General features: G+C 42.2%; 1 protein-coding gene across 3 annotated transcripts in view; it reads left to right on the top strand.

Moving 5' to 3' along the window:
• TDRD12 (tudor domain containing 12) overlaps window positions 1-24,406 on the top strand; it is a 101,621-nt gene that overhangs the window by 24,360 nt on the left and 52,855 nt on the right. For all 3 annotated transcript variants that reach the window (XM_031934815.1, XM_023229066.1, XM_023229067.1), the window contains 6 exons: window positions 150-235; window positions 6,183-6,372; window positions 7,264-7,356; window positions 19,147-19,244; window positions 19,819-19,895; window positions 23,817-23,897. In XM_031934815.1, coding sequence (XP_031790675.1) covers window positions 150-235; window positions 6,183-6,372; window positions 7,264-7,356; window positions 19,147-19,244; window positions 19,819-19,895; window positions 23,817-23,897 — 625 coding nt within the window. The remainder of the gene's footprint in view (window positions 1-149; window positions 236-6,182; window positions 6,373-7,263; window positions 7,357-19,146; window positions 19,245-19,818; window positions 19,896-23,816; window positions 23,898-24,406) is intronic.

Raw genomic sequence — 24,406 nt, 5'->3', positions numbered from 1 at the left:
TTCCTAACATGCTCCCCCTGGTCCTGCCCGAGGAAGCCATTTGGGCACTCTTAAGTGGTTAGCAGAGGTCACTAGGTGAGAAATAGTCATGATTGTTTCAAATATACTTTTAACATCAGCTAATTTGTGTTTTCATTTATGCTATTTAGCAACTACCCAGGTGGAAGCCAGATTGTGTGCTGTGGAAGAAGATACATTTGAGGTTTACCTTTATGTAACTATAAAAGATGAAAAAGTAAGTGAAAGAATTGTATTTTTAAAATATTTCATCATGATTTTAAATTTTACTTTAATAAAACAGAATAAATGTCAAGAAAAACACTGTAGTTCATACAGCATAGAAATTGTCTTAATCTCTTAAGGTCTACCTTAGACCTGAAGTTAGCCAGGTCTGTGTTTTCTTCTTTTGATTACTTTAAAAAATGACTTTGGCATTTTATTTAAAAATGGCCAAGAAATTATTCCTATAGTGATGAGCATGAAATGTTGTTTTCTTCTCAGGGAACATGATTTTTATAAATATGCTAATTTGCTATAGTGTTAGTTCACTGCCTTTCTCCCTAGACTTTCTCGCTGTATGTAACATGTGCTTACTGTAAAGAATTAAGATCACAAGCAGAAAGAAAGTGGACATCACATGTGAGTGGCCCCTACCTCTGCCAGGTGCCAGCTGCTAGCATTTTGGCATCTGCCCTTTCTGAAGGATGGCTCAAGGCATAGCTCAGCACTGGGCAGAGGTGGATAGAAGGGGCACATCCAGGGCTGCTCAGAGCCCCTGGAGGGTACCTTAACCATGGATTTTTTAAAAATTGTATTTTGAAATAGTTTTAGATTTACAGAAGAGATGCAGAAATAGTGCAGACATTTTGGGAAATGCTTTGCCCAGGTTGTCCTGATGTTAACATAGCACAAAACCACAGTACAGTTTTTAAAACCAGAAAAGTAACATTGATAAAATACCACTGGAAACCTGCAGAGAGATGAATGTTGCCAGTTTCCCCACTGATTTCCTTTCTCTGATCTAGGATCTGCTCCAGTACCGCCCCCCTGCCCACTGCACCTGTTCCCCTCCTCTGGCCTGTGACAGCTCCTCAGTACTTCCATGCCTCTCATGGCGTTGACTGCTTTGGAAGAGCAGTGGCCAGTGGTTTTGTAGAATGTTCCTCAATTTGGTTTGCCTGATTTTTCTCATCATTGTATTAAGGCTGTGCATCTTTGGGAAGAGGACCACAGAAGTGGTACTGTGCCCTTCTCAGTGCATCCCAGCAGGGGTTTATGATGTCAGTATGTCTCATTACTAGTGATGTGAATGGTTTTTTTCCTTCAACTTTTAAGTTCGGGGTACATGTGCAGGACATGCAAGTTTGTTACATGGGTAAACGTGTTCCATGGTGGTTTGCTGCACAGATCATCCCGTGATCTAGGTGTTAAGCCCAACATCCATTAGCTGTTCTTCCCTGATGCTCTCCCTCCCCCCTGCCCACCTCCCGACAGGCCCCAGTGGGTGTTGTTCCCCCCAGTGTCTATGTGTTCTCATCATTCAGCTCCCACTTATAAGGGAGAACATGCAGTGTTTGTTTTTCTGTTCCTGCATTAGTTTGCTGAGGATAATGGCTTCTAGCTCCATCCATGTCCTTGCAAAGGGCACAATCTTGTTCCCTTTTATGGCTGCATAGTATTCCATGGTGTATATGTACCACATTTTGTGATGTGGATGTTGATCACCTGGTTACTGTAGTGTTTGCCAGGTTTTTCCTGTATAGAGGTGTTATTTTATCCTTTTGAAATTAGTAAGGATCTTGTGGGGGCCTACTTTGAGGCTGCAGATAACCATTCCATCAATGATTCTTGGCTGTGAAAGATATTACTGTGGTGTATACGTGTTTCATCTTTCCCTCTACATTTTTCTCCTCTCCCCTCCCCTCCCGTCTGTGTCTCTCTGTCTCCTAGGTTGGAATACAGTAGCACAATTGTAGCTTGCTGCAGCCTCAACCTCCTGGGCCCAAGGGATCCTCCCTCCTCAACTTCACAAGTAGTTGAGACTACAGGTGTGCACCACCACGCCCATATAATTTTTTGTGGAGATGGGATTTCATTATGTTGCCCAGGCTGGTCTCAACAGGCAGTCTTCTTGCCTTGTCCTCCCAGAGTGCTGGGATCACAGGTGTGAGCCCCCACGACCAGCCCCTTCTGCATTTTTAATTTTTATTCTTTATTTAGTTATTGTTTTTGAGATGGAGTCTCGCTCTGTCACTCAGGCTGGAGTGCAGTGGTGCAGTCTCAGCTCACTGCATCCTCTACTTCCCGGGTTCAAGTGATTCTCCTGCCTCAGTCTCCTGAGTAGCTGGGATTACAGGCACACGCCACCACGCGCAGCTAATTTTTATGTTTTAAGTAGAGATGGTGTTTTACCAAGTTGACCAGGCTGGTCTTAGACTCCTGACCTCAAGTGATCTGCCCACCTCAGCCTCTCAAAGTGCTGGGATTACAGGCATTAGCCATCACGCCTGGCCCCTTTCTGCATTTTTTCTTTTTTAGACAGAGTTTCGTTCTTGTTGCCCAGGCTGGAGTGCAATGGTGTGATCTTGGCTCACTGCAGCCTCCACCTCCCAGGTTCAAGCAATTCTCCTGCCTCAACCTCCAGAGTAGCTGGGATAACAGGTGCCCACCACCACACCCAGCTAATTTTTTATATTTTTAGTAGAGATGGGGTTTTACTATGTTGGCCAGGCTGGTCTTGAACTCCTGACCTCAGGTGATCCACCCGCCTCGCCCTCCCAAAGTGCTGGGATTACAGGCGTGAGCCACTGTGCCTGGCCCCCTTCTGCATTTTTAATTGGAATTTTATACCAAAGACCCCTCCCTCCTCCCCCATATATTAATTATTTGATAATTTGCATTAATACGGACTTTTGGAAATGTATTTTATTTGGGGAGTTCTAATCTATGACTATCATTATTGCCTTGCTCACATTGCATTGGATTCTGGCCGTTAGGTGCTCCTTCAAAGGGGCTTTTGTATGCTTTCAATGTGCCCCATCATTACTTGAACCCTCTTTACTCTCTGTGCCACAATGTTTATCATTTTGTTATTTGCCAGCCCTAGCCCTAGAATCAGCCACTTCTTTTTTTTTTTTGAGATGGAATCTCTCACTCTGTTACTCAGGCTGGAGTGTACTGGCGTGATCTCGGCTCACTGCAAGCTCCGCCTCTGGGTTCATGCCATTCTTCTGCCTCAGCTCCTGAGTAGCTGGGACTACAGGCGCCTGCCACCATGCCTGGCCAATTTTTTGTATATTTAGTAGAGATAGGGTTTCACTGTGTTAGCCAGGATAGTCTCGATCTCCTGACCTCATGATCCGCCCGCCTTGGTGTGCTTGTTCCAACTGGAGTGTCATGATCATAGGTCCTCTCAGCAGAAAATATTATGAAATATATGTATGTACTTACTCCCATGCACACACAAATCTGTATTTCTGTATCCATCTGTACACATATTAAGAGCTTTGATACCTCTGATTTGAATCCAGTACCACAGAGTTCATTCTAACTCTCTCTTTTTTTATTCATTTATTTTTTTGAGACAGGGTCTTGCTATGTTGTTCAGGCTGGCCTGGAATTCCTGGGCTCAAGTGATCCTCCAGCCTCACCCTCTCAAGTAGGTGGGACTATAAGCGCACATCACCATGCCTGACTCCTTATTCTTAACCCCTTTCTCCAGCAGTGAGAAACCTACTCTCGTTGGCTGCTGTCTACGTATTTGACTCATCCATGTATTCACATTAAGTAATTTTAGGATTGCTAACCCACACTCCTGTGAAAACAAAATTTGTATTCAGCCTCCACATTATGCAGCCAAAATACTGTCTGCCAAAGTTACTTAGGTTGTTTTTTCTCTTTCGCACCTTCTTCAGTGTGATTATGTTATTCTTTTGTAATGGGGTTCATTTGTTACTGCTTGTATTGCATTCTGGGTTCCCCACATCCTGGCTCATTTTACCTATGACTTTTCATTACTTATTTTGTAACTTAGTAAAAATACCAAAATCGGCCAAAAGCTGTGGCTTACACTTGTTTAATCCCAGCACTTTGGGAGGCTGATGTGGGTGGCTTGCTTGAGCTCTGGAGTTTGAGACCATCCTGGGCAACATGGTGAAACCTTGTCTCTATAAAAAAATATAAAAATTAGCTAGGTGTGATGGCTTGCACCTGTAGTCCTAGCTACTTGGAGGCTGAGGTGGGAGGATCGCTTGCGCCTGGGAGGCAGAGAATGCAGTCAGCCAAGATGACACCACTGCACTCCATTCTGTGTGACAGAGTAAGACCCTGTCTCAAAAACAAACAAAAAAAACCCCACCAAAATATTGGCTACAGAACCAATCATTTAAAAAAAAATATTTTATACCTAAGAGACCTATCCTGTAAGGACCAGTCTTATAAAACATCTTTTTTAAAATAAATTCTGTGTAAACTTGCTTTCTTCTTTATTTTCAAAAGTAGATCTCTTTATAACCATGTAGGTTGTATGCTGATAATGACTCTATTTTTTTTGGAGACGGAATTTTGCTCTGCTGGCCCAGGCTGGAGTGCAATGGTGTGATCTCAGCTCACCGCAACCTCTGCCTCCTGGGTTCAAGCAGTTCTCCAGCTTCAGCCTTCCCAAGTAGCCGGGATTACAGGCATGCGCCACCACGCCCGGATAATTTTGTATTTTTAGTAGAGATAGGGTTTCTCCATGTTGGTCTTACTTTAAAGTGGTAAAGTGCAGCAGGCAGGGAGGTTCGTGCTTAGCTGAGAGAGCTTATAGTGGATGCATGAGATCATAACTGCCAGAGGAAAAGCATGTGGGCCAGCAATCCTTTACCAGCTCCCAAAGGTGGCACCAGGATGTGTCCCAGGGTGTTTTCTTTTTTGATCTGGCTTTCATTTGGCAAAATTATTTTAAGATGCATCCACGTTTGTTCCTTTTGTTGCCAAGTCCTCTTCCATTGTGTGGACATACTACAGTGTATTTACCCATTAACTCGTTGATGGATATTTGGGTTATGGCCATAGGGCCCTTATAGATATTCATGTACAAGTTTTCCTGTGAACCTGTGCTTTCATTTCTCACGAACATTACCTAGGAGTCAAACTTTTGGATCATATTGTAGGTATTAAGAAGCTGCCATATTGTTTTCTTTCTTTTTTTTTTTTTTTGAGGCGGAGTCTCGCTCTGTCGCCCAGGCTGGAGTGCAGTGGCTGGATCTTGGCTCACTGCAAACTCTGCCTCCCTGGTTCACGCCATTCTCCTGCCTCAGCCTCCCGAGTAGCTGGGACTACAGGCGCCCGCCACCTCGTCCGGCTAGTTTTTTGTATATTTTTTAGTAGAGACGGGGTTTCACCATGTTAGCCAGGATGGTCTCGATCTCCTGACCTCGTGATCCGCCCGTCTCGGCCTCCCAAAGTGCTGGGATTACAGGCTTGAGCCACCGCACCCGGCCAGAAGCTGCCATATTGTTTTCCAAAGTGGTGGACTATTTTACCTTCGCCTCAGCAATGAGAGTTCCAGTTCCTCTATGTCACTTGTGTAAACATTCTGCCAAGTGTGCAGTGGCACCTCATTGTGGTTTAAATTTGCATTTCCTTAATGACTAATGATGGTTTTATATGCTTATTTGCAATCTTCAGAATTTGATGAAGCAGACATTCAGATTGTTTGCACATATTTTAATTGTGTTGTTTTCGTTTTATTGAGTTTTGTGAGTTCCTTATATATTCTGGATACATGTCATCCGGATACTTGATTTTAAAATAATTTTGCCTCATCTCTTTATTCTCTTGAAGAGCAGAAATTTAAAATTCTGAGCAAATCCAGCATAACAGGTTTTCCTTTTATGGTTCGTGTTTTGTCTCTGTCCTCCCACCAGGTTTTTGCCTGGCCAGGTAGTTTTAGCACTACAGTGCGTACGTCCAAGAAGACGTCTCATGTGTTTCACACAGATGCTTTCTGTTTTTCTTCATCAGGATTGGTGGGAAGTAATTGGTTTACCAGAGCAGGAGTCAAATCTGTTTCTATCAGATTATGTTCTATAAAATAATTTCTCTGAAGATAGAACTTTGGGGTTAAGTTTGGAATATTTCCTTTAAAATTGCTTGACTGTATTTGTCTTATTATTCATGAAATGTTTAAAATTTTACAGGTTTGTGTTAATGATGATCTTGTTGCAAAGAACTATGCTTGTTATATATCACCTACGAAGAATAAAAACCTTGAATATTTAGAAAAACCAAGATTGAATATAAAATCAGCACCCTCCTTCAATAAACTCAATCCAGCACTTACACTCTGGCCAATGTTTTTGCAAGGAAAAGATGATCAAGGAATGGAAGGTGAGTAGATTCTCATCATATCAATTTCCCTTACATTGTTTTATTAATAATCTTAGTGTATAGATATAAGTCTTTTTTTTTTTTTTTTGAGACGAAGTCTCACTCTGTCACCCAGGCTGGAGTGCAGTGGCCAGATCTCAGCTCACTGCAAGCTCCACTTCCCGGTTTCACGCCATTCTCCTGCCTCAGCCTCCCAAGTAGCTAGGACTACAGGCGCCCGCCACCTCGCCCGGCTAGCTTTTTGTATTTTTTTTTTTTAGTAGAGACAGGGTTTCACCGTGTTAGCCAGGATGGTCTCGATCTCCTGACCTCGTGATCTGCCCGTCTCGGCCTCCCAAAGTGCTGGAATTACAGGCTTGAGCCACTGCGCCCGGCCAGATATAAGTTGTACAGACTTTTCCCCACGTAGAGACAAAGACTTGGACTCTGTTTAATATTTAAACAGATTTTAAGGGTCTGTTTGACCCTTATGAGGCTGTGACAGATTTTAAGGTCCTAAAGTGCCACAGTTTGTGTTTATTAGACCAGGAAAAAAACTGCCCTCAATTTCTTATTAACATTGAGTTATGTTGTTAGAAGTCCAAATGTTTATAATTTAGATACTAACAAAACAAGATTTTGAGTATTTAGACTTTTAGATACTTTTAAAAAGAGCTATTTATCACAAATAACCCCTAGCATGAAAATATAAGAGCTAGTCACGGACTGTGGAAACAATTTCTGACGTTTCTGACCATATCCGGTTTTTAGTCCCCTCGCCTTGTGTCCCTTAGTCAGGTTTCCTGTAACCTCAGAGCAAAAGCAAGAGCAGAAGTAGTGTACTAACAAGTTCACATTTTTATTTGGGGTTTTATTTCATGCTTTAATTCTGAAATTTATTCTTTCTATCAGATTCACGTGGTTTAAAGTTTCTGGCACAATCTCTGCAGCATACATGGCGCAGGGGTATTGTCGGTGACCTCAGGCCAACAGCCCCAGCACCGGGTGAGTTCTGCTAATGTGGTTTATTTCATAGGCAGCATGAAAAAAGTATTCTTAGCTTTTTAAAGATTAGAAGGGTTGTCTAGAAGGGTCATGGTAATTCTCTCTCTCTTCTTAATTTAATGTAACCAATCTGTGATGTAGATGCTGAAAGATCACGTGTCCTCCATTTTATACTTAGAAATTTTACTGTCATGTAAAGAACATAACAGGCACCTGTTCATGTGCAGGACTGATTTTTTCCAGCCTAGCCATTGACCAGTAATTACTATCTGTCCTCAGAGTGTACATATGTATTTATGATTGGTTTTTCACTTAGGCAACAGGATGCATAAAAATAGGGAAGACATGCTTATGAGGGCAGAAATACATAGTTTTTAATTCCAGTCTTCAAGATATTTTATGAATTGGAATTGCTGGGTGAGGGTGAAATGTGTCAGCCCCATTGATGCCTGGCTCACCCTCTGTGGTGGTTCCTCCACCATTTCACTCTTATGCTGGATGTGTGTCCAGGAAGGCCTCACTTCATGTCTTGGATAGGTTCTTGGAAACTGACTTCAGTGAAACAAAGTGAAACGAAACAGCCTTGAGCAAAGCAACTTAATTTGAGGGCCTGCTATACTTTGTTTCCCTTAAATCCATGGTTTCCAAGAACCTATTGATGAGTCAAGTGAGGACTTACTGATACCTGTGGGTGTAATATTTCACGTGCATCCGTAGTAAACCACAACTACATTAAAGCTCTAGCCCACTAAAATATTCCCTGTACTTCAAATTATTTTCAATTACTTTGTTAATGTTGCTCATCATAGAGAAGGAAGGATGCAAAGGATTTTTCTCAGCCACTTTGCCAACCAGAGAGTCCTTCATGGCTGGCAGTGCCCACCCTGTCCCCGACCTGGGCCTCGCTCAGCCCTGGGCCTGGCCACTGGAGGCTCCCTACCCACTCGGCCCACCTGTGCTATAGATTGTATCTGCATTTGGCGGTTCCCAAGCTCTTGTCCTGCGTCCAAGAAGAATAAGGTTACGCTGACAGTTAGAAGGGTGAGGATGGGCAGAGGAGAATTTTATGGAGCGATGGAACAGCTCTCAGTGTAACCTCATTCTTCTTGGACGGGTGGTTTCTCTCTCAGTGTGGCCGGGCTGGCACTTTTTATGGACTCAGAATGGAGAGTGTGTGCTGATTGGTTAGTGAGTATGCAAAAAAGGTTAAACCAAACACACCACTCAAAGGTGGGTATGACAGTGTAGAAAACCAACTAGGAAAGGGTAGGTGTATATGAAATAAGTGGGGGGTAGAGATCAATCAGAGGAAAAAATGCCAAACAGGAAGACAGTTTCTCAATCCAGTGTGTGTATTACCCGAGACTTGTAGCTAAGCTTTAAACTGGTTTCTGCTTGAAAACTGGGTTTCACCAGGGACCCACCCCTATCTCCCTAGGCATTTGACTGCATTTTGCTGCTATCAATAGCCCAAATTATAAAAACCTGTCATCTCACTGCCTACTTTTTAAAATTGTAGAGTCGGGACCAGGTGCAGTGGCTCACACCTGTAATCCCAGCACTTTGGGAGGTCAAGCCTGGCAGATCACTTGAGGTGGCATATCAAGAGCAGCCTGGCCAATATGGTGAAACTCCGTCTCTACTAAAAATACAAACATTAGCCAGGTGTGGTTGTGCATGCCTGTAGTCCCAGCTACTCCGGAGACTGAGGCAGGAGAATGGCTTGAACTGGGAGGTGGAGGTTGCAATGAGTCAAGATTGTGTCATTGCACTCCAGCCTGGGTGACAGAGTGAGACTCTGTCTCAGAAAACAAAACAAAACAAATAAAATAAAATAAAAAATATATAAAAAATAATGCTGGGCACAGTGGCTCATGCCTGTAATCCTAGCACTTTGGGAGACCAACACAGGGGGATCACCTGAGGTTAGCAGTTTGAGACCAGCCTGGCCAAACATGGTGAAACCCCGTCTCTGCTAAAAATACAAAAATTAGCCAGGCATGATGGCGTGTGCCTGTAGTCCCAGCTACTCAAGAACTTATTTGCTACATGATGAAATGAGAAACTAGGATGTAAAAAGGAGGAGTGAACCCTGTAGACTCTTTTGCATCGAAGGTAAGGGTGGCAACACAGTGTGGAGAGAACAAGCTTGGGGCTAGAAGCCAGGAGATATGTGTTCTAATCCTGGGTCTACCACTGGCTTGGTGGGAGCCTTGACCTTCCAAGAGCCTGCAACTGCCCATCTGTACATGGAGTGGGAGGTAGGGCAGACTAGAAGGCTCCTGGAGTTCTAGCATGTCTCCGTCTGGGAGTTTTTTTTTTTTTTTTTTTTTGAGACAGGGTCTCGCTCTATTGCCCAGGCTTGATTGCTGTAATGTGATCACAGCTCACTGCAGCCTCAACCTCCTGGCCTCAAAGGAGGCTGCAGCAGGAGAATCACTTGAACCCAGGAGGCAGAGGTTGCAGTGAACCAAGATTGTGCCACTGCACTCCAGCCTGGGTGACAGAGTGAGACTCTGGCTCAAAAATAAATAAAATAAAATAAATAAAATGCCTTTCTTTCCAAAGTTTTCCAGGGGGTATTTGTAAAATTTTTATTTCACAGAAATGGGGTCCTACTATACATACCTCTTTATAGTGTATTTTACTTAGTATATGCCTGAACCCCTTTCTAGGTCAAATATATCCAGTATAATGTGTTTAAGGACATAGACTCTGATGTGAGACTGTCAGGATGTCAGGCCGCTTCCTTCTCTGGGACATGGGGAGGTGTCGTTCCCAGCCCCCTGGGAGTTGCTGATCTGGGCCATCGTGCAGTGTGCTTGGCTCAGCGCCTGACCTGTGGCAGCCTCAGCACATGTGGCCCCTGCCCCAGATTCTCATATGCCTCTTATAGGGGGTCATCAGGTGAGAATTACAGCAGAAGGTGGAACCTGCTGTTGTGGGAGTGTATTCTTTCCGTTTATGTTCTTTTTCCATTGGAGGAATAAAAATACCAGGCACTACATCATTGTGTTTAATTATCGCGTGGCTTTCCATTGCGTGATATGTCAAAATTACTTTCAGGAGTCCCAGCTTGCTGGGCAGTAATTGTTTCCTGCTTATTACAGTCAGTACTAGAATGAACTATGCTTATCTTTGAAAAGGAAAAGGTTATGGTGAACAAAAACAAAAAAAAGATAACGTGAGGTGTGACTGAATTGGCGTGTAAAAAACAGAATTATTAGAAGTTACTTTTCTAAGTATAGATTTCCCTTTCCTATAATTATTGTGAGGAGGTACTTCAGTTATATTTCAGTTAGTTTTTGGTGTTTCTCTTTGAAGTTGCCTAATATTTTTAAGAATCAAAGTATAATACTTTGCTAATACTTGATTTGCTAATACTTGATTAAACAATCACATATTACAGAAGAGCTACAGTGAAAAATAATTTTTTTTATTTGCAACCTCTTCTTACCCCAGAATGTCCCCTAGAGATAAACTCACTTTTTAAAGTTGTTTCTTTTGGTAGTTATCTCCAGATTTTAAAATAATTATGTATATTTTACTGTTACTAGGCTTCTTAACTTTAGACATTATCTTGATTTCTAGGGCAGATTCGCTCTCATGCCCCTGACCCATATTCATTCATTCATCAAATATTTATGAAGCCCTCAGTGTCAGGTGCTTTTCTAGGGATTCTTAGGAGGGAAACAAAGTCTCTGCTTCCACAGAGTTTACATCCTTCTTCTCAGTACATTTTTTATTTTACAATAATTACAAACTTACAGAAAAGTTGGAGAGTATTACAAATTACTTTTTCCCCAAACCATTTAAGTTGCTAACCTGATTCCCCAATACTTAAGTTTTTCCTAGAAAGAAGGACATTCTCAAAATATCCACAATACAATGATCACAGAGTGTGAAGACTAACATTGAATATTGTGATCATGTAACTCCCAGGCACCATTCAGATTTTGCTGATTATCCTAATACTCCCTTTATAGCAAAGAGACATCATTTAGCATCACTTGTTTCATTTAGAGAACACGTTTCTTTAGTCTTTCCTCTGGGACATTTCCTGAGTCTCCTTGATTTTCATGACCTTGCACTTTGGAAGATTACAGACATGTTATTTTGCAGAATGTGTTCTGGATTTTGGTCATTTTAATAGAGGTGCAGTGGAATATCATTATTTCAATGTGCGTTTGTCTAATGACATATGATGTGAGCATCTTTTCATATGCTTATTTGCTGTTGGTATATCTTCTCAGAAGAGATGTCTCTTCAGGATTTCCTTATTTATTTATTTATTTAGAGATGAAGTCGTGTGCTGTCAACCAGGCTGGAGTGCAGTGGTGTGATCTCAGCTCATGGCAACCTCTGCCTCCCAGGTTCAAGCCTCCTGCCTCAGCCCCCCGAGTAGCTGGGATTAAGGCATCCGCCACCATGCCTGGCTAGTTTTTATATTTTCAGTAGAGACGGGGTTTTACCATGTTGGCCAGGCTGGTCTTGAACTCCTGAGCTCAAGTGATCCACCCACCTCAAATGATCTGCCTGCCTCGGCCTCCCAAAGTGCTGGGATTACAGGCATGAGCCACCCACCGCGCCCTGCAAAAATTTTGAAGGTCTGTTATTTAGGTGCATGAAGGCTTAGAATTTTTAAGTCCCCATGATGAATTGCTTCCTCAGTCATTGTTAAATGGCTCTCTTTATCCCAGATAGTATTCTCTGCTCTGAACTCTACCTTAATATTAATATAGCTGCTCTAGATCCATTTTGATTAATATTAACATATATCTTTTCATGTCCTTTTAGTTTTAATCTATTGGTGCCTTTATATTTAAGGAGGAGTTCTTGTAGGGAGCATATAGTTGTATCTAATCTGTCAATCTCTGTCTTTTAATTGGAGTATTTAAGTCATTTCTATTTAATGCAATTTATTTAAAATTTTTTGTCATTTAAAATTATTGTGGGCACATGGTAAGTATATATATTTATGGGGTACATGAAATATTTTGATACAGGTATACAATGTGAAATAAGCACATCATGGAGAATGGGGTATTCATTCTCTGAAACTTTATCCTTTGCATTACAAATAATCCAGTTATATCTTTAAGTTAAGACTTACAATAACCCTGTTGTGCTATCAAATAGTAGGTCTTATGCTTTCTAATTTGATGTAATGTATGATGTTGGCTCTTAATCTAGCATCTTGCTATTAGTTTTCTGTTTGTCTCATCTGGTTTTTGTTCCCTTTACCCTATTTTTTTGCTTTCTTTTGGATTAAGTGCCTTTTATGTTCCATTTTAACTCCTTTGTTAGCTTATTAGCTATAACTTTTTTTTTTGAGATGGAGTCTCACTCTGTCATCCAGGCTGGAGTGCAGTGGTAAAATATTGGCTCACTGGGTTCTGGTGATTCTCCTGCCTTAGCCTCCTGAGTAGCTGGGACTACAAGCATGTGCCACCATGCCTGGCTAGTTTTTATATTTTTAGTAGAGATGGGGTTTCACTACGTTGACCAGGCTGGTCTCGAACTCCTGACCTTAAGTGATCCGCTGGCCTCAGCCTCCCAAAGTGCTGGGATTACAGGAACAAGCCACAATGCCTGGTCAGCTATAGTTTTTTGTTTTGTATGTTTAGTGGTTGCTTTAGGGTTTAGAGTAAACGTCTTTACTTTTCATAGTCTACCTTCAAGCAGTATTAGGCACTTCATGGATAGCATGAGGAACTTAGCAGTAGCCTCCTTCCATTTCCTCCCTCCTGGCCATTGTGCATTTGTCATGCATTATTTATTTATTTATTTATTTATTTATTTATTTATTTATTTATTTATTTTTGAGACAGAGTTTTGCTCTTGTCACCCAGGCTGTAGTGCAGTGGTGCCATCTCAGCTCACTGCAGCCTCCACCTCCTGCGTTCAAGTGATTCTCCTGCCCCAGCCTCCTGAGTAGCTGGGACTACAGGTGTGCACCACTACGCCTGGCTAATTTTTGTATATCTAGTAGAGATGGAGTTTCACCACGTTGATCAGGCTGGTCTGGAACTCCTGACTTCAGATAATACACCTGCCTTGGCCTCCCAAAGTGCTGGGATTATAGGCGTGAGCCACTGCACCCAGCCTGTTGTCATGCATTTTAATTCTACATTTATTAGAAACCCCACAGTACCTCATCATTTTTTATTAAGTAGTCAATTCTTTCTTTTTTTGAAAGAAGAAAGAAGTTGAATTCTCTAACATGTCATAAGCGTGCAGGCAGGTTATCAGAGTCTGCTCTTTCTGTCTTGTTGGCCTTGCCATCCTGAAGGTTTTGCCGCTATCCTCCTATTCCAAAATGAGTTATCATTGTGTCTCCCTTCCAGCTAGCTGGGGGGCAGGGGGAAGAGGTGAAGGGCACAACTCAGAGGTTGCACATGGTGCTTCCTCTCTCATTTCTTTGGCCAGAATGTTCTTGGGCAGCCATGCTTAGTGGGGGATGAAGCTCTGGGAGAGGTTGTCCTTCTTTTGGATTGCCAGGCTCCCAGTAAAAATCAGGGTTTCTGTTACCTTAGAATTAGAAAACTGCAGGCATGGGCCATATCTGGCCTGCCACCTATTTTTGTACAACCTGTAAGCTAAAAATGATTTTTCCATTTTTAAATAGTTGAAAAAATCAAAAGAGAAAGAATATTTTGTGATGCATTAAAATTATATGAAATTGTAATCTCAGTAGTTACAAATAAAGTTTACTGAACATAGCCGGACTCATTTGCTTACGTATTTTATACAGCTGCTTTTGCGCTGTTGCAGGTGAGTTGAGTGGTCGTGCCCCAGGCCACCTGTCCTACAAAGCCTGCAGTATTTACCAGCTGGTGCTTTGCAGAAGGAGTTTGCTGACCCTGATCTGGAGCAAGGACTGAATGATATTCCAGGATAACTAACAGACCCTGCCACACTCCCCAGCACAGAGACCACAGATTTTGTGTGTCCCTTTAAATTCTATTTTAAAGAGATTTTTAAGATAAGAAGATATGTTTTTATATTTACCTTCATATTTATCATTTTTGGTGGTCTTTGTTCTTTTTTTTTTTTTCAGAGACAGGATGTTGTACTGTTGCCCAAGCTGGAGTGCAGTGGTGTGATCATGGCTCACTGCAGCCTCAAACACCTCAGCCTCCCGAGTTGTAGGGACTAGGCACACTCCACCATGCCTGGCTAATTTTCAAAATTTATTTAGAGACAGGTTTTCATCATGTTGGTCAAGCTGGTCTCAAACTCCTGACCTCAGGTAATCTGCCCGCCTCAGCCTTCCAAAGTGCTGGGATTATAGGCGTGAGCCACTGCGCATTGAGGCCTTTCTTTGGCTTACTTTGCTTGGATGGCGCATATCCATACCCTAAGGGCAGGGTATGTGGGTGCTGTTTCTCAGCTCTTGAGACCTGTTACTCTCATTGCAATGGCAGGGGTGGCCTTCTGGATTGCAGATCACTTTCCTCATTACTTATGACACTGCACATGTTTTCATGTTCCTGTTGGCAGTTTGTCTGTTCTTTGTGAAATTCCTGTTTACATGTTTTAAAACTTAGGTTTTCTTATAATAAACTTTGAGAGTTTTTAGTCTTTATTTTATTTTTTATTGAGACAGAGTCTCCCTATGCTGGCCAGGCTGGTCTCAAACTCCTGGCCTCAAGCAGTCCTCCTGCCTCGGCCTCCCGAAGTGCTGGGATTATAGGTGCAAGCTACTGTGCCTGGCTGAGTTTTTAAAATATATTCTGGAGATGTCGTTTGTATTATAAATAAATTCCTTCTAGTCTGGGGCTTTTCATTTTCTTAATGGTATTTTTCAGAGGAGAAGTTTTTGATTTTTGATGAAGTCTAGCTAATCACTTATTTTTGTTTTAGGATTTTATGTCCTATTTAAGAAAACTTTGCTTTCTCTATGTTTTCTACTTTTGGCTTTTACATTTAATTCTAGGATCTATTTCAAGTTAGCGATGTGAGGTAGGGGTCAGGATTTGGTTTTGTTTTTTCCACGTGGGCATCCAGTTTTTCCAGGATGTATTATTTTGTATTTGTGGAGCTACATCTTCAAGGTAGATTCCTGGAAGAGGGGTTTCTGGTCAAAGAATGGTTTTATCCCTGTTGCCAGATGCTGTGGGTACTGTATCATCTGGGAGTCTCATGGGAATCTGGGAGACTGCCTGTTTGCCCACGCCTCACCAGCAGAGAGTTTCAAGTTTTTGGATCTTTTTCAGTTTGCAGTGAGAAATAGTATCTTAGATGAGTTTCAATTTGCATTTCCCTTATTATGAGAGCCACTTATGATTCTTTGACAAGTCACATACATTTATTGTGATTTTTTTTTTTTTTCAGACAGAGTTTTGCTCTCTTTGCCCAGGCTAGAGTGCTGTGGCCTAATCTCGGCTCACAGCAACCTCTGCCTCCCAGATTCAAGTGATTCTTCTGCCTCAGCCTCCTGAGTAGCTGGGATTACATGTGCCACCATGCCTGGCTAATTTTGTATCTTTATTAGAGACGGGGTTTCTGCATGTTGCTGGTCAGGCTGGTCTCGAACTCCCAACCTCCGGTGATCCACCTGCCTCAGCCTCCCTCCCAAAGTGCTGGGATTACAGGCGTGTGCCACTGTGCCCAGCCTTATTGTGATTTAATGTATATTTGGACGTCTTTTCATTGTCTCATTTTGTGGGTTTTTTTTTGTTGTTGTTTGTTTGTTTGTTTGTTTTTAGACAGAGTCTCACTCTGTCACCCAGGCTGGAATGCAGTGGCTCACTGCGGGCAGTGAGATCATGGCTGACTGCAGCTTCTGCCTCCCAGCTTCAAGCGATTCTCCCACCTCAGTCTCCCAAGTAGCTGGGATTAAAGGCACGCATACCTTGCCTAGCTAATTTTTGTATTTTTAGTAGGAACAGGGTTTCACCATGTTGGCCAGGCTAGTCTTGAACTCCTGACCTCGAGTGATCCACCTGCCTTGGGCTCCCAAAGTGTAGGAATTACAAGCGCGAGCCACCACACCTGGCCTCATTTTGTGTTTTCTGTTGACCATAATTTTTCTTTCTATTTTGTTATTTTCTGCCTCCTCTTGAATTGACCATTTTCTCCTCCTCTTCCTTTTTACTCTTATAGATATTGCATTTCATTTCTCTTAGTCTTAAATTTTATATGTACTTATACTTTCTAATGAAGTTTCAAGGTAATCATTGTCTGTCCTCACATCAATAACGTCACCTTTTCTAAACTCCTCTTTTCATTTCTGTTCTAATTTCTCGAATTTTTATTCAACTTATTCTTTTGTAAATACATTTTACACTCAGTTTTTCTTTAAGTTCTTTGGAGTGGAATTGCTTGGGTTCGAATCCCAGATCTGTTATTTACTAGGTGAATAAACATGGGCACATTATTTCACCTTTCTGTGCTTGCTTTTCCTAATCTGAAAAGGGGGAAATAATTGTGCCCATCGAGAAATCACATGGAATTCAATAAAGTACATGGTACCTATCACATAGAATTGAATCAATTCATATAAAGCATTTAGAATAGTTATTGATATAAATACTAAGTAGATATTGATTATATAATTAATATTATTGTACTACTGGTTTATTTTTCTCCTTCCCCAAGTATATACTTTGTAGTTCTTTTAGTAGGAGAGTGTCTTTGTTCACGTTGCTGTAGAGGAATACCTGAGACTGAATAATTTAGCAAGAAAAGAGGTTTATTTGGCTCACAGTTGTGCAAGCTGTATAAGAAGCATAGAGCTGCCATCTGCGTGTGGTGAGGCCTCAGGAAGCTTCCAAACATGGCAGAAGGGGAACAGGAGCTGCATGTCACTTGCAAGAGAGGAAGAGAGAAAGGGGAAGGAGTGCTAGGCTATTTATTTATTTATTTATTTATATTTTTTGAGATGGAGTCTGACTCTGTCACCCAGGCTGGAGTGCAGTGGTGCAATCTCAGTTCACTGCAGCCTCTGCTTCCCAGGTTCAAGTGATTCTCCTGCCTCAGTCTCCCAAGTAGCTGGGACTACAGGTGTGCATCACCACGCCTGGATAACTTTCATATTTTTAGCAGAGACAGGGTGTCACCATGTTCAGCAGGCTAGTCTTGAACTCCTGAGCTCAAGTGATCACCTACCTCGACCTCCCAAAGTGCTGGGATTACAGGCATGCCACTGCACTTGACCTCTTTGGTTTCATAAATACTATTACTTCTTTTATTTCTTGGATATTTTAATTAAGTTTATTTGAAAAGTCCTTTTCAGACAGATGTTTTATCTTCATATCGTCAGATGTGAATATTTCTCTCCCAATCTCCTTTTAAAAAAAAAAAAAAAAAAAAAACTCTTTATGATAGCATTGAACTACTTTGTGGACTTAGTGATTTTTGTTTGAGAGCTCGTCTTGTATGAACGTTTCTCTCTTGGCGAATTTTAACTACCGCCTCCATTCCTGGTTCCAGAGTTTATCTTTTTGGCTAAAAGGTTGTACCCTGATAATGTAATTCCAAACCAGAAGACCACGTGACATGCAGACTTGGGTTCCAAATTACTTTAAAGGAGGGTTAGGGCAGTTTATAATATCATTTCACATTTCTAGTGCTGCTGTTTATTTCAATGACTTATTTAATAGGTGAAAGGTGTCTCGTCATTTCAATTTGTGTTTATTTTATTAATAGTAGGACACTTTTCTAGAATGCCTCTGTATTTCCCTAATACATGATTGCTGGGTAAAACAACAGCCATTTTATAATACTCATGGGTTCTGTGGTCAGGAATTCAGAACGGGCATGGCAGGAGGGTTTGCCTTTGTTCCACACTGTCCAGGGTCTCAGACAGGGAGACGTGAGGGCTGGCAGTAACTAAGCAGGGGCAGTGATCTGAGAACTCAGGCATGTTCTGGCAGTTGATGCTGGCTTTTGGCTGGGACCTCAGCTGGGGCTGTCATCCGAAATATGCTGGCAGCCTTTCCATGTGGCTGCTTTCCCACAGCGTCATGGCTGGGCTTCAACTGTCAGCGTCCAAGACGGCAGATCCCAAGTATGCGGCCTTTTGGTAACGTCGCTTTAGAAGTCACACAGCACCACTTCCATGTTAGTTATGAGCTCACCCAGGTTCACGGGAAAGGAACACAGAGCCCACCTCTTGGCAGGAGGCAGAGTCACGTTGTAAGAAGAGCCTGTGTGTTGGGAGATGTTGCCATGGTCTTCTGAGGGAAATGTCATCTGACAAGTTGGGAAAATACTGTTGTGTTCCATTATTTTTTTTTTTTTTTTTTTTTTTTTTTGAGACGGAGTCTTGCTCTGACGCCCAGGCTGGAGTGCAGTGGCCGGATCTCAGCTCACTGCAAGCTCCGCCTCCCGGGTTCACACCATTCTCCTGTCTCAGCCTCCCGAGTAGCTGGGACTACAGGCGCCCGCCTCGTCGCCTGGCTAGTTTTTTGTATTTTCTCTTAGAGACGGGGTTTCACCGTATTAGCCAGGATGGTCTCGATCTCCTGACCTCGAGATCCGCCCGTCTCGGCCTCCCAAAGTGCTGGGATTACAGGCTTAAGCCACCGCGCCCGGCCGTGTTCCATTATTAGTCAGCTGGTATGGGAATTTTTAGAACATTTTAATTGTTTTTACATGAAGGTTGAGACAAAATTTTAAAATTTAATCCCCTCAAGTAAGGTTTACTACAAATTCATATTCCATAAAAATTTCACATATTAAGATTTTATAATGATATTTGCTTTTATTATATTCCTTTTTATCCTGTTTTCTGTTAATATCACTTTTTGGTGTAGCTTTCTTATTACCATTTTTATTTTGCAGACAAAGCTGTAAAATGTAATATGGATTCATTGAGAGATTCACCTAAAAACAAATCTGAAAAGAAACACCATTGCATCTCTTTAAAAGATACAAATAAGGTTGTATTTTTAAAATGTTCTTTCAATACAGAGTTGATATAGCGTTAATTTTCAAATTTTCTCTTTCAAAATCTATCTGAAACCAAAAATATGTTTTCTATTAAAAAATCGTTGGCCATAATAGTTTCCTATAGTTTGCTTATTTTGAAAGGAGAAAGTAGCTCCAGCTTCTTCATGTCAAGCTCTTGTTCTCGGCCTAGTTTCCTTTCTACAAAATTGGATATTCATCCTCCTTTTAACGAAGGTATGAAAATCTGGGATTCCAGGGCACCGTCATAGTGAAGTGCAAGTCTAATCTGCTCTCCGTCCCTTTGACAAGACAGGTGAAAGTAATTGCAGGGCATTTTAAATACTGATGATCTGGAATGCCCTGCCATTTGGATGTTTAATGTAGTATAGCAATGGCATAATCACCCAACTTGCCAGTTTTTTGTCTCTCCATATCTGTGTGTGCATGAAAGCTGTCTGGGATGGTGGTTCATGAGAATAACTCCCATGGAATTTTGCTTCTAAAAGAATGTGTATTATGTTGCTGGCGTATACATTCTTTCTGAAAGAAGTTTTTCTTTTACAGTGTGTTGAATCTTCAGCGTACTGGCCAACAAAAAGAGGCATAACCATATATGCTGATCCAGATGTACCAGAAGGAAGGTATGATTTGAAAATTCAAACTGGGTGTGGTGGCGCTTACCTGTACTCCCAGCTATTGAGGAGGCTGAGCTGGGGGGATTGCTTAAGCCCAGGAGGTCGAGGCTTCAGTGAGCTATGATTTTACCACTGTACTCCAGCCTGGGTGACAGAGTGAGACTGTATCTCTAAAATAATAATAATAATTCAGTGTAATTGACGAGACTTAGAGTGATATTGTCTTATACAGTGTTCTATAAAATGGGTGATGGGAAAGTAGTTCATTTTCAAAGAGTGGCCCAGGAAATTTTGGTTAAACATATTAATTTAAAGGAAAAATGTGACACCTGGTTGACAGCAAAGTTGACTGAAAGCTGGTAGTGGCCCTAGAGTCTGTCTCCTCTTTGCCTTGTTGGACAGAGTTGTCTCGGTAAGGCAGGTCTGAAGATTGGCACCGAGTGGTCCTGATGGGAGGGATGGCCTCACGTGGCCAGATGGCAGCACAGGGTGGGTGGTTACCCGGGGCGGAAAGAGAAGGATGGTTTCATGAGTATCAGAGGCTGGGTCTGTACTTTGTCCTTTTCAAGATACATGTCAGTGACATTAATGAAATTGCAGAAAGGATGTAATATTGTACCACCTCATGAATGGTCTAAGAACTCAGTAGACTTTCACACTTCCCCTCATGGACTTTATGCTGTGGTTGTCATATGTTGTACTTTTACATGTATCATAAATGCTAGACTCTATCTCACTTTTATTTAAATAGTCAATTATATTCTAGAGAGAGTTAACTAACAAAAATATCTTCTCTCTTTACCTACGTGGTTGCATTGGTGTTTTTTACTTTGGTGTAGATCCCTATTTCCATCTGGTATTATTTTCCTTCTACCTAAAGGGCTTCCTTTAATATTTCTTGCATTGCAGGTCTGCTGTTGATGAACTCTTTCAGCTTTTTTTTTTTTTTAAAGTATTCATTTTAGGTTCATTTTGAAAAGGATACCTTTGCTAGGTGTAAAATTCTAGGTCGACAGCACTTTATGTAAAGATGTTGCCCCACTGTCTTCTCTCTTGCATTGTTCCCAGCACCGCCTCTGCTGTCACCGGTGCCTTTGTTCCTCTGCCGTTTCCTCTGACTGCTTTTCAGATTTTCTTCTGATTACTGGTTTTAGCAATTTACTTATGATATACTGGCCAGGCATGGTGGCTCACGCCTGTATTCCTAGCACTTTAGGAGGCCAAGGTGGGCAGATCACCTGAGGTCAGGAGTTCAAGACCAGCCTGGCCAACACATGGTGAAACCCCATGTCTACTAAAAATACAAACAAGTTAGCTGGGGTTGGTAATAGGTGCCTGTAATCCCAGCTACTCAGGAGGCGTGATGATCGCTTGAACCCAGGAGGTGGGGTTTGTAGTGAGCTGAGATCACACCACTGTACTCCAGCCTGGGTAACAGAGCAAGACTCGTCTCAAAAAAAAAAAAAAAAAATTGCGATATACCTTGCCGTCATTGCTACCATATTTCTTATGCTTGGGGTTTGTTAATGTTCTTCTTTTGTATCTTTCTTACATCAAATAGTCATTATGTCTACAAATACTTTTTCTGCACCGTTCTCTTCTCCCTCTCCTTTTAGAGACTGTGATGAAACAAATGTCAGATACTTTGATATTGTCCAAAAAGTCCCTGAGGCTCTGTTCATTTTTTCAGCCTTTCAATCTTGCTACTCTGCAGATTAATGATTCTACTGATCTGTCTGTACGTTCATTCTCTTCTTTCATCCACATTCTGCTATTCAGCCCATCCTATGAGTATTTATTATATCTATATTTTTTTGAGACAGGGTCTTGCTGTGTCATCCAGTCCCTCAAGTGCAGTGGAGCAATCATACTATAGCCTTAAACTCCTGGGCTTAAGCAATCCTCCTGCCCCAGCCTCCCGAGTAGCTGGGACTACAGGCATACACAACCACAGCTGGCTAACATTTTAATTTTTTGTAGAGGTGGGGGTCTCACTATGCTGCTCTGGCTGGTCTCCAACTCCTGAGACCAAGTGATGCTCCCGCCTCGGCCTACCAAAATATTAGGATTATAGGTGTGAGCCACTGTACCTGGCCTATATTTCTTATTTCTAAAATGTTCCTTGTTTTTTTTTTCAAAAGTTTATATTTCTTAGCTGAGAACTTGTGTGTTTCCACTCAGAAGTGCTGACCTTTTCTTCTTGCGAAGTGAGTGTCTGATGATTGCCACCCGGAGCCACCGTGGGTTGGCGCCTGCTGATTGTCGTTTCCCTTGGCAGTCGATCCGTTTTCCTGGGCCCGTGTGTGCTGAGTAACTTTGGACTTACTCTGGATATTTTGAGTGTTATGTTGCGAGACTCTGGTTTCTGTTCACATTCTTTAGAGAGCGTTGGTTGGTGTCGTTTGTCTTCACAGGAGGTTGGTACTTCCGTGAGGTCCAGCCCTCATGTTCTGCCTTGTTATCTGTGGATGGTGGTGGCCATGTGATCTCAGGCTCTGGGCCCTCGATGCTGCTTGGGGACTGTTCTGCATCTGCATAGCTTGGGGCGAGTCAGGAGCTTGCGTTGGGTCATGAACCAGCTCTCTTTCTTTTCAGAATTTCCCTCACAGTTACCAGTTTCTAGGGGCTCCTTCCTCGTGTTCCTCTAGCCAGATAGTTTCTCTTGGAGACATTGGTGTGCAGTAATGTGGGATTGGGATACCTTGAGAATAAAACAAATAAGGGAGAAAAAAGGTGGAAATTTTCCTCACACAGTCTTTGGACCACAGCTCCCATCTCCCAGTTCCTCTGGCTTCAGGTGCGGGTTTTCTCTCAGGGGTCAAGGTCACCACACTGCTGTTGCCGTTGCTGAACGCAGCTCCAAGATCAGAGCTGGCCTTGGGGCCCGGCGAGGAAAGGAAAGAAAAACAATGGGGATTCCCCACACTTTCTGGTTTAAAGGGCGTCTCTTCCCGCTTCTCTGGCTTGAAAGAGGGGGTCTCTCCTAGAGGTTCTTGTGTCTGCATCTGCCACATAGTCATCCTGAGGTCAACACAGAGAGACACAGAGAAGAAAAACCAAGAAAGTCCTGGTGACTGTGTTTTTCAGGTGTTCCACTTCTCTCGCCTGCTGTTGGGGCCTCATCCAGAATCTCTAGTTGTGATCAGCAGGAGAGAGAGGCTGTGGCAGGCCTACTCCATCCTGTCCAGCACCAGCACCAGAAGTGTCAGAAGTGACTTTTATACTTAAAGAACTAAGCTCCGGTTCTCACAGAAATGTGCTTATGTAGATAAACCAATTCCTAAGTGGTGCTTCTTAAATTTGTAATCCAGAAAATAAAGATATTTTCAGGATTGAGGTAAAGGAGTTCACAATTTTTCTTTTTTATTTCTTCTTCTTTTTTTTTTTAAGATGGAGTCTCACTCTGTCACCCAGGCTGGAGTGCAGTGGAGTGATTTTGGCTCACTGCAACCTCCGCCTTCTGGGTTCACGCCATTCTCCTGTCTCAGCCTCCCGAGTGGCTGGGATTACAGGCGCCCGCCACCACACCTGGCTAATTTTTTGTATTTTTAGTAGAGATGGGGTTTCACCATGTTAGCCAGGATGGTCTTGATCTTCTGATCTCACAATCCTCCTGCCTCGGCCTCCCAAAGTGCTGGGATTATAGGCGTAAGCCACTGCGCCTGGCCAATTTTTCATTTTTTTAAGAGACAGGGTCTTGCTCTTGTTGCCCAGGCTGGAGTGCAGTGGCACAATCACAGTGCACTGCAGCGTCCAACTCTTAAGCTTAAACAATCCTCCCACCTTGGCCTCCCGAGTTGCTGGTGCCATAGGCACATACCACCATGCCCAGTGTTTTTTATATTTTTATTTTTGTGGAGATGGGGACTCACTGTGTTGCCCAGGCTGCTGTTCACAAATTTTAATGAATTTTTTTTTCATTTCTAGTGCTTTAAGTCAGAAGTCAAATGAGAAACCTCTTAGATTGGCTGAGAAGAAAGAATATGATGAGAAGAATAGCTGTGTGAAGTAAGAATTTTTTCCTTGGCTTGAATTGTGTATTGAAATAATTATAATAAAATTATAAAGAAGAGAAATCTACACATTTTATTACTAATTTCAAACCTGCATTCCCATCAAAAAATAAATGTACAGTGCATCTCCTGTAGGGTCTGAGGTTAGTTTTTTCTTTTCCATCCACTTGGGCACATTTTTCTGTTTAAAGCTTTGTTCCAGTGTAAGTAGTCATTTTCTACCTCGCCTTCTGGATTCTCTTGGTAAAGGGAACAGTGTCACAAATGGAATTAGATACAGTTGATCTTTTGGGTCTGTTGATATTCTGTGGGTTGGTCTTTGCTTTCTTCCCAGTTCTCTGAGGCAACACTGCCCGAGAAACTGAGCAGTTTGCCTTGATTTTATACTTGTGTAATCTACAAAATATTTACATACCAATTTTTGTTTTGAGACAAGGTCTTCCTCTGTTATTCAGGCTGGAGTGCCGTGGTGCAGTCACAGCTCACTGCAGCTTCGACCTCCTG

Source organism: Piliocolobus tephrosceles, chromosome 21 (assembly GCF_002776525.5).
Source record: "Piliocolobus tephrosceles isolate RC106 chromosome 21, ASM277652v3, whole genome shotgun sequence".
NCBI lineage: Eukaryota > Metazoa > Chordata > Mammalia > Primates > Cercopithecidae > Piliocolobus > Piliocolobus tephrosceles.
The sequence above is the reverse complement of the archived record's forward strand: the minus strand, read 5'-3'. Positions and strand labels throughout refer to the sequence as shown.